The following is an 11,211-nucleotide window of genomic DNA, read 5'->3' on the forward strand; positions in this document are numbered from 1 at the left end:
TCACTTTGTAGACCAGGCTGGCCTCGAACTCAGAAATCCGCCTGCCTCTGCCTCCCGAGTGCTGGGATTAAAGGCGTGCGCCACCACGCCCGGCTGGACCGGGGTTTCTTAACTTCAGCGGTGACATGGGCAGATCTTTGCTGAGTAGGATGAGGTTCAAGAGAGAGGTTTTCCTGTGAATTGTAGGCTGTTCAGAGGCACTGCTGTCTGCTGGATGCCAGGAGTGGTACCCAGGTGTAAAAACCAAAAGCTCTCCAGATATTTCAAAACATCTGCTGATGGGAGTGTTGTAACCCCCAAATTACTGATACTAGAGACTCTGTGTTCCCTGCCAGAGGCTCCCATCCTCCTTCCTGCAACAACCCCCCCCCACCACCACCACTATATGCAGACTGTGTCCTCCTGCAACAGCCCCTCCCCCTCCCCTAGCATTAGAATGGCACAGCCTCTGTGTCTCCAAAAACCAACAGCCAACACTTCTGATAATTTCCAGGTGCCTGTCCTTGAGACCTTAGAGAAATAACAAGCTCAAGGGAGACCATGGAAAAAGTAAAAGGTAAACAGAGGTCAGGTCACAGACAGTTACGATTGGCCATCAAATTAGTCCTTGAACAGACTCCCATTAACCCCGCTCCCGCTTCAGTACTATTCAACCCTCTACTCCCCTTTTCTGTGAATATTCACACTATTTCTCCTAACTATACTGTATATAAGCCCAACGTTTTCTGGACTCAGGGTCACTTGCCAGCATTCACACAGTGAGTGCTAGGTGGTAAACCGAGTTCAAACTTGAAAATAAAAGATTCTTGTGTGTTGCTGTGGACTTTGCAATTCTTGGGCTCGTCTGGGTTTCTTGTGGACTCAGGGCACAACAGGAGCAAGAGGGCAAAAGAACCATTGACCCTCTGTCTAAACAACATTGTATGAAATCATTTGTTATAACATAAGCATAAGAAATATTCTGTTAGAGACAGACAGCTTTGAGAATTTCAGGCCAAGGCTCTTAGGTCTTCAGCACGATTGTCCAGAGGTGATGACCTAAGACTCTGCAATCCTTCAAATCACCTTTAGTTCATGTGAGAAAGAGATGAGAACCAGGGAAAGACCATGAAGACTGGAATCTGTGAGCTCTTAGCAATGCAGTGGCAGGCAGCAAGAAGGCAGGTGTGGGATGAGAACAAACGCATTCTTCAAAAAGGAAGAGAGAGAATATAGCTCTTCCTCTCAAAGACAGGAAATGTAGACAGAAAACAGCTGCCCTTTCAGCCATCATCATCTGATTATCAACCAGTGACAACCTGCGCTCTGTACTGGGAGCCAGGCATAGCCACACAGAAGATGGCATGGTTGTTAGGCTCTGAGTGCCTAGGAATTCCAGGCTTCTGAACCTCTGTTGACATAAATGAATATATGTATGTCTACAAGATACATTATATATACATATATGTGCATATGATGTAGAGTTATATACATATATGTGTGTGTGTGTGATATAGCATTATATATATGTGTGTGTGTGTGATATAGCATTATATATATATATATATGTGTGTGTGTATGATGTAGTTATATATATATATGTGATATAGCATTATATACATATGTGTATGTGTGTATGATGTAGAGTTTTATATATATATGTGATACAGAGTTATATGTGTGTGTGTGTGTGTGTATGCCAGATAGAAAAAGTTTAGATGTGCCCCAAAGGCACATGCATTAAATACCTTGTCTCCTGCTTGGCATTTTTGGAGAGATGTTAGGAATTCTGGGAGTTTGGGTTTAATGGGGTGCTTCTGGTTATTGAGGTGTACCTTTGAATGAAACTGGGGTATCTTGATCTCTTTCTCTTACTTTTTTCTGTCAGGAAGATGTCTCTTCCTGATTGGACCTCTCAGATACTGGGATGGGTTCTGGCAGATCTCAAAATCTTCCCAAATTTACATATCTCAGAGGATACTAATGTCTCCTAGGTGAGCGTCTAGAGAAAGCCAGTTGGCAAATGCAGCAGGATAGTGTGTTGTATGAAAGACAGTGAAGGTTTGAGAGACACATCATTAGGCTCTACTCACCATCCTGAGAGTTCGGAGCTTTGCTCGCGTTCGGCTTCTTCGTGCAGTTGTTCAGCTTCTGTCCTATCATCCGTCTGATTGAGACGTCATCTGCACTGGGAAACACCTGCTTTGTTACTCCTGTAAGAGATCACAGCGGCACACACAAGCACGTCGTGAGGAGTTTGCATCCTGTGAATGGAGGCAAAAACATTGCTTTGTCTCCGTTTTACAAAAGGAGTTGAAATCGTCATGACGTATTTAAGCAGATGAATACGGCCATGTTTCTAAAGCTTAGCTGAACCTCACAGAAAGAAACACTATACATAGATCATGTATATGTGTGTCGCTCTGTGACACCAGGCAGCTTTAACTCATCTGCTAGCTATGAACTCCATGTTTTTTTTTCTCTTTGCTCCAAACTTTTAATAATTATTTTATTCATTTTTAATATTACTCAAAACAAATTGATCACTTATTAAGAAACAGTAAGTAAAGAGCTTGGTGAGAGAGTCTCTTAACAATTTTTTTTTTTTGTTTTTTGGATATTTGCACAAACAACAAAAATTGGGAAAGGTAGATCATTTTAAAGGAGACTCACTAATTTTAAAACTATCTTTCTAGAAACAAACAAAACATAAGGGAACTAACTAAGAAAGAGAAAGGGATACAAATTGTTACTGACATTTTAAAACAGTGACATGGTTATTTTCTGAAGCTTTGAGTTCTTTTAGTCCAAATGTCTCTATTTTGGACACTTTTAGTTCAGTATCCATTTTTCCCCCTTCTGAGACAAGGTCTTATGCAACCTAGGCTGGCTGCTGATTCTGCAGTGGAGCCTAGAATGACCTTGACCTCTGAACCCTCCCTCACCCATCTCTCAAGGGTCGAGATTACATGTTCACACCACCATGCCCACATTTCAGTTTTCTTATCTTTTCATGTTTAACAATATTAGAATATTCTATTTTTTTTTTGCAAAAAATAAATCTGAAACAGACAAACAAAAAAAGGACTAAAAAAAAAATAATAACCCAACTGTGAATGGTAACATCATTTCAGGTTCATGGGAAAATACAATGTAATCAAATGATCACCTATGATTTCTTGAACTTCATTCTGATTCATAGCTGGTTTTACAACCTTGTCCCTTGAAGTGGAGGATTTTGCCCCAGTCAGACTGTGTGTGGCCATGTACTCATTTGTGTAAAGTACTTGCATTAAATCATTAATAAATTTCTGAGGCTTGCTCTTATTACAACGGGCAATCTGCCATCTCTCAATCGTGAACTACAAAATAAGAAATGATAACTGAGATTAGAAAAAGAGAGGATACCTGGAGAAATAAAAATGCTAATTAAGACATATTGGAAAAACAACAATGCTCTTTAAGGTGGTATTTACTCTTTAAGGTATTTCGTACCTTTAGTATATATTTTACATCTTAGTTAGAGGAAAAGCTGCTTTTATTCCCCCTGATTTATTTGCTTTTAGTTTTCTTTTTTTCTTTTTCCTTTCTTTCTTTTTTTTTTTTTTTTTTTTTGAGACAGGGTTTCTCTGTGTAGTCCTGGCTGTCCTGGAACTCACTCTGTAGACCAGGCTGGCCTCCAACTACGAAACCCGCCTGCCTCTGCCTCCCAAGTGCTGGGATTAAAGGTGTGCCCACCACTGCCCAGCCTTGCTTTTAGTTTTCTAAACTCAGTGTCTGTTCCACAAATATTAACTTTCATCTTTAAAATAAGATGATTCTGCATGATAGGATTCTAATGGAAGGGACCTAGTCTGTCTAGACTTTGTCTGGTGGTGGCACCCCATTGCTTCACCCCTTCCTTTAGTTTTTCTGCTCAGTTGTCTCCAGAGAAGCAGAGGGAAGATATTCCAACCCACCTGCTTCTCACCAGGATGCTGCTCTTCCTCAGCCTTCACGGAACTTGGGGAGCTGGAAGTAGAGTTGGAATTACTGCACAGAGAAGCAAACGAATCTGGGGAGGAGTTGTTTGTTGCTCTCCAGAGAGTGGATGCTGGTGTGGACACGGCTCCTCCACTCTTAAGGAGGGTCTCTGCCATTCCAACCAGTTCTTCAAACTGCGTGACTGCCTGAGGTAACACTGGAATGATAACAGAAAAGTAGCATTTTACAAACACATTTGGAGCATTGCATTTGTGTGTGTGTGCGTGTGTGCTGAAAAGGCATCTAGAATTTTTTATTTCCTGTAATCTGCTTGATAATGAGTTTTGAAACACTGGTTATATATGAATGTCTATGCCTTACTTTGAACTAAAAACAATGTTTCAAAAGTTGGTTCTTCTCTAACTGCTAGGACTGTGCTTTGAGGACATGGGAGCTCTTTAGTAGTGACATACTGTTATCAGTCACCTCCTAGGAACCCACCTTAGGCCAATGTAAGTGCCACGCTAAATGGATTAACCATGGATTAAGATAAGGTTTGTGATTGTTTTAGCCAGGGAGCCAAATTTCACCAAACTAATAATTCTGTACTGCTGCAACTCAAACCCATGTTGTCACATATTAAAGATGAGTTTTGGAGATCAACTCACTTATTCTGTTTCTTTGTTATTGGAAAGTTACATATTCAAAGTTTCATGGGACCCTGCAAACCAGTCTTTTTGCTATAGCTTGTTTGTTTTCTAAGGAAGAATAGCTTGTGGTTGGAGCAGGAAGAGACCTTGGACTCTGCCTAATTTAATTCCTCACTTAGTGGTTGAAGGTGCTATTTGTTACAGCAGGAAGCCCCCGAGTTCCTTTTTGGGGAGTATCTTTATCAGGCATATTGTTGAACTATAATCTTTACAATAACTGGTGATGTAGTCAAACCAGGACACGCGTGCTGTGTTAGCAGGAAAATTTAATACAGAAAAATCTCCTTGCTTGCTCTTTCAGGAAGGACTTTAAGCACTCCCCATGTGCTGCTGCTTAATCAATCAGCAAGCCTGTACTGAACAGGAGCAAGGTAAATCCTTGGACTTTCCTAAAACAACAGAGGTATGTGCTAAAGGTGGTGAATCCTTGAGAACACATCTAGGAGTTTACTCTATGAGGTCGCTAGGAGTTGAGCCTTCCACACCTAATAGTCTGAAGTAAGGTTGGACACAGACAGAAATCATAAAAACACTGACTAATGACAGTGTTCAAACACATGGGCAGTGAATAAACCCATCACACTTTACGTAGTGAAGCTTCAGGAAGTATTTGGGCACCAGAGCTCTGGGGAGCCTCCCAGGGATCAATATTCTATGTACAGTCACAATGATGGTAGAACAAAGTGTCCATCCTAACAGCTTTATATTGGTAGCCTAGACGATGCCTCCTTTCTATTCTACTTCGAATTGCTCCTTCCATCCTCCCCTCACTGCACAAATGCAACTGTGACTATAATGGGTTTCAATGAGTTCTGTGAGTTTTGTTTCTTCCTAACAAGTTATCAAAGGTAGAGGCGGTATGGGAAAAATTTTCAAATTTGTACTTGGTGTCAAGTTTGGGCAAGTTTGCCATTCTGGAGGCTAGCTTGTAGACCCAAAGAAATAAAACTGTATAAATGTCATGAAGACAAATGAAATATGCTTTGGCTTTTATATGAAACATCAATGAAGTTTCATTTGTTGCATGGCTGGACCCCAGCTGGTTGTGGGAACTTTAGGAGGTGTGCCTAGCTAGAGGAAGGGGCCCTGCAGCACATGCCTTGAACATTATACCTGGTCCCTGGTTCCTGGCTGGCTTCCTCTGCTTCTTGTCTACTCTGACATCAGCCACTTCTCCACCCAAAATACTCCCTCACTCTAGGCCCCCAAACAGAATCAGACACCCACAAACTTAACCCTCTGAAACTACAAGCCAAAGGAAATCTCTCCTTCTTTAAGCTGCATATATTAGGTGTTTTGTCAGAGTAACAGCAAAAGCAATTAGCACAGGGTTCAGACTTAGGCTATAACAGTGAAGGTTGGACTCAGTGAGGGCAAGATCTTTCTCTGAGGTGATCAACACTAAGCTGCAAGCAGGGGACGAAATAGGAATTAAAGAGTCACAGAGAAGGAGAAAGGCCATTAGAGACAAAGGTACACATGCTCTCTGCACTTGAAGACCTGAAGTGCCAAAGATGGAATGTAGAGAAGATGGAAGCCGACGTGAAGTGGGGCTTCAAGGCTCTTTACCGGTTTCTCTGATCACAAAGGTTGGGTATCAGGCTAAGCCTTTCTCATCTGCACTTTCTCTTCTCTGTTGGTGTTCACTATGTTACAGAATTAGGAGCATACTGCCACACAGTGCTGTGTCCCAGCTCTCCTTCCCATTAAGGCCAGTAGGTGAGTGTCTTTCCTGTTTGATTAGCTCTTCTTGAAACGCATGGACTTTGAAGTCTAACTTACATAGTTAAAAGAAGAAATAAGGTAAGGAAAGGGAATGCGTTTGAGCCAGGAAGTTCTTTATGGCCTTGTAAGGAAGTCCCTTGCTTTAGATGTGCACAAGTTTTGTTTGTTCTAGAACTCAACATGAGCAGCTTCCAAGACATACCTTCCACTTTGCATTTTGGTCTTCTTTCTTTATTTCTTTTGCATCGGACTCTAAAATTCATTCACTCTGTGTGTATAATCAATTACCTTTTTTGTGTGTGGCTAACTAGTGTTCCACGCCCCTGCATTTTAGTCACTGTGATGAATAATCAATTCACCTGTTGATAAACTGTTTGCCATTAGAAGACACAAATTGTGCTGCTGTCTCTAGTCATGTCGATGCTGAAGAGTCTCAAGAACATAATCGGGTCATCAGGTACAAATGTTCTCAAAGCTATGCTAAACTGCTCTGCAGAGACATTTTCCAGACGTACATCACCCTCATGTAAGCCCTTTTCCTTGAGTCAGTAAGAAAAGGTGTTAACACTTGTTAACAATTTCATCTTTTTTGGCAGGTTAAAGTTCCGAGGTTAAATATGTGTGTGCTTGCGTTTTGATTATTTGAATTCTTTCATGACTGATGTGTCTGAGCATGGGATGCTAGTGTTTGGTTGTTCCTTTGCTTTGCCATGATATAGGGCCTCATGCATCCCTGATGGGTAAGCAATAGCCTGATCACCCCTCCCCCTTTTAGTTTGTTATGAACGTATAGGGCATTTATAGGATGCTTATAAGAATGTCTAGTTCAATAGCTCTCAACTGTGGGTTTCAACTTGTGGTGGTCAAATGATCTTTTCACAGGTGTCACCTAAGACTGTCAGAAAACACAGATATTTACATGACAATCTGTAACGGTAGCAAAATTACAGCCATGAAGCAGCAAATTTTATGGTTGGAGGGGGTCACCACAACATGAAGAACTTTATTAAAGGGTTGCAGCATTGGGAAAGTTGAGAACCACTGGTCTAGTGCATAATGGTTTAGCTATTGTTACTAACTCCTGTAAATTATGAAGCATTTTAACATTTTCTTTGCTTTAATTCAAGGCTCTGTTTTGCACACCTTGAAGGTTTAGTCCCTGGATGGTAGACCAATCATTGATCGTTGACTGTGTCATGAACGTTTTTTGTCAATGAACTAAGGTACAGGTGGACTCCTCATATTTTTTCAAAACAATTACTTAACATTTTTTATGCATGCATATGTGTGTGTGTGTGTGTGTGTGTGTGCGCGCGCGCGCGCATGCGCGAACATGCGCACACACATGAATGCAGGTACTGGTGAGGGCCAGAAGAGAGTGTTAGATTCCCTGGAGCTGGGTTTACAGGCAGTGAGTTGGCCTGGTTTATTTGCTAGCAGACATCATAGCTAATTCTGATCTCATACTGTCTACATGCCCAATCCATTGTAAATACTTCATCTGCTTCCTGTTGTTTTTAACAAAATCTCAAACATTCGATTCTACCAATCAAGACTTGGGAGTCATATGCTGAAGTGAAGCCTGCTAGCTCAGAGAGGCAGGGAAAGCACCCAGCTGACCTCCCTCCTCAGCTGAAGTCCCAAAAGGAAATTAAAAAAAAAAAAACTCTTCAGATTAATTTAAGGATAGTTTGGTCAATTATTAAAAGCAAAAATAAGGGTTGGATGTCACTCAGTTGGCATAGCGCTTGCCCTGATGCAAGGGGTCCCAGACTGCATCCTCAGCACCGTATAAGAACGGATGAGGTGCAAGCCTGAATCCCAGTGTTTGGGAGGCTCAAAACCAAAAATGACCATTGGTATTTTGATGGAGAAAGCAAGCTACTAGCCTCTTCAGGATGAATTGGCATCTTTTCTTCTTTTCTTTGACTGTGACATGCCTCTCAGTTTATACAGGCTTGTATATTTCTCAGTTGTATGTTTTCCCTCACATCCCACACATTTACGCTGGGGTGATTAGTCAACACTTAAAGCTACTTGTAATCGATAGGAATCAGTTCTCTATTTTTTTTCTTTCCAGTCTATAATAACCAGTTAAAACCCAGCAGCACTAGATACTGATATCTATTTCCTACCTTGGATTTATTATTATTTTATATATTTTATCTCTCCCTCTCTGTGTGTCTGTGTGTGTGTATACACAAGTGTGGGCATAGGAAGACAACATGTGGGAATTAGCTCTCTTCTACCATGTAGGCTACAGGGATGGAACTCAGGGCTGCCAAGATGGCAGATGGCAGGAGCCTTTACCCACTGAGCCATCTCGATGGCATCTATTTATTACTTTTTAAATAAAATAAGGTTTAATGCCCAGTGTTCTTCCTCTCTATCCTCCCCACTACCTCCCCCTCTCCTGATTACTCACAGAGACTCTCACGTTAACCCATTTCCTTGTTAGGTATGGACTAGTCTTTATAACCTTAAATAACTGTAATATACATGTGTAACTATTTCTTGACTCTTTTGGATTAGAGAACTTCATCAATGTCATAAGGCAACATAGGCCCCTTTACATTCTTCCCCTGACATGGGAACACACAGAGTTCATATATACAGATACAGCCACACTTCCCTCCACTATCCTACATTTTCCAGCAGGATTGCTAGTTTAATCAATTTCTGGATACCATATTTTTCTTTTCTTTTTCTGGGACTACTGTCTCATATGGGGGAAGCACATTCTACTTTTGGCTCTAAAGTAGAAAGTATGTAGTGAGTATTTTTGAGATTTTATGTAATATTGTTACCTTACCCTTCTACTGGGTTCATAGTTTCATGCCATATAGAATTGTTACTTCCCTTTCGATGGTCGAAAGTATGGCTCAGCCCCCATAGGAGCTGCAGAGTCCCTGGTGAGTCAGCTAATGCCATTTTGATTCCTGTCCTTAGCCTCTGACGTGCTTGTTCGGTTCTGTCTGAAATTTCACAGTGCTTTGGGCAACTACTTTTAATTCATTAGATTGGAATGCAAGTGGTTTTTACTCTTTTTTTAAAGAAAGATTTATTTTATGTATGTTAGTACACAGTTGCTCCCTTCAGACACACCAGAAGAGGGCATTGGATCCCATTATAGATGGTTGTGAGCCACCATGTGGTTGCTGGGAATTGAACTCAGGACCTCTAGAAGAACAGTCAGTGCTCTTAACCTCTGAGCCATCTCTCCAGTCCATGGTTTTTAATCTTATAAAATGTTTAATAATATGCCTATATTTAAATACAAATTTCATTAAAGCTAAAATCATTACTATTCATATCTGCCAATCAGTATTTATAACCCAAAGTATAATTTACTATGGGGAAACAGGCGTTTATCTTTACTTGTGCTGCAAGGAATCGATCCTGGCACTCTGTGCATGCTAAGCAAACCCTTGGTCCCCAAGCTACACCCGTAGCTCAAGTTCATAAATGGATTTGCTCTCAGGTGGCATCTTCTGCTCCGGAAATGTACACCCTTTAGTTCTAGAAAGACACTATGAATTCTTTAAAACATGGCTTCTATTTTTTTAGGGTTTTTTGTTTGGGTGTTAAGACTAATTCTGTATTGGCTTAGTAATGTTTATTTCCCTTTTATTTGTCTTCTTGCTCTAATATCCATAATATTTTCTTAACTTTCACTTCCAGATAGTCTATTGCGTTTCTAAGTTCTAGTTCTCTGAATATTCCTCTTGAGAATTACTGTTCTTGTTTCAGGGATACCGATTCTTTTCTTAGTGGAGTGGTCTTCGAATACCTGCCTTTTTTTCATTTCCTGGTTCCCATGCCAGAACATTTTTGTGTATTATTTTATTTTTACATTTTATGTATTCTATTTTGTATGTGCACGAATATGTGTGTGTGTGTATACATACATGTGCCTTAGTGTACACGTGAAGGCCAGGGGAAGACCTTGGAGCGGTCAGTTCTCTCCTTCTAACACGTGGCTCTGGGGAATCAACCTCAGATCACAGGGCTTGGTGACGAGAGAATTTATCCTCTGAGCTATCTCATTTGTCTGTGCTAGAATAGTTTCTCAAGTAACCATATACTCTTTTTCTTAGATGTGCCCAATGGCCCTGAATCCATAGCTTTGATTTGGCTTCTCTTGAAAGAAAACCCCGGCTTCAGATGTAGTCCAGAAATGACAGTGTACTTAAGAATTTGTGGTCTGGATGAGTCTTTGTATAGGATTTTCTTCTGGTTTTCATGCCACTAGTTTCTCATGAGTACGATTCCTACAGCTTTCATCAATTTGTCAGCATGGTTTCAGCTTATTTCATTTTAATCTGTCCCCTGCTGTTCTTCGCGGCTCACCGCAGGCTCAGCCATGGTATTCAGCATTTCCACTTGCCCGGGTCAAGTCAGTCAGCATTTATCACCTGCATGTCCGTTTCTATGATTACATCAGCATCATTTATGTGTGATCTTCTCTAGAGTTTTCTTCATCCTTGTGCTTCTGTCTATTTTAAACGGACTTTTGGTAGCATTTCAAGGTGGGAGGGAGATTATAAGATGCTGACATTAAGCTTTCTGAGACAGTTAGGTGCTGAGGAAAAGTGCAATTTATGAGTCTTTACTGGAATCTCTTTTGTTGGAAGACTTGAGCTTTACGTGGACTCTGTTCCCTGGCTATGTAGTCACTCGACAGATTGAATACCACAAACTTCCTTTTGCATTGCACTCGCTTGCCACTTGTATTGGATGGGTGTGCTTGAAGTGTTACACACACACACACTCACACGAGAGAGAGAGAGAGAGAGAGAGAGAGAGAGAGAGAGAGAGAGAGAGAGAGAGAGAG

General features: G+C 41.0%; 1 protein-coding gene across 1 annotated transcript in view; it reads right to left on the minus strand.

Annotated features, from left to right (window-relative positions):
• Positions 1-11,211, minus strand: part of Bend6 (BEN domain containing 6) — a 58,674-nt gene that overhangs the window by 5,435 nt on the left and 42,028 nt on the right. Inside the window, exons 4-6 of the mRNA XM_021172435.2 lie at positions 3,939-4,159; positions 3,149-3,341; positions 2,073-2,192 (exon numbers count right to left, since the gene is read on the minus strand). Of these exons, the coding sequence (XP_021028094.1) occupies positions 2,073-2,192; positions 3,149-3,341; positions 3,939-4,159 (534 nt within the window). The remainder of the gene's footprint in view (positions 1-2,072; positions 2,193-3,148; positions 3,342-3,938; positions 4,160-11,211) is intronic.

The sequence above is a fragment of the Mus caroli genome, chromosome 1, assembly GCF_900094665.2.
Source record: "Mus caroli chromosome 1, CAROLI_EIJ_v1.1, whole genome shotgun sequence".
NCBI lineage: Eukaryota > Metazoa > Chordata > Mammalia > Rodentia > Muridae > Mus > Mus caroli.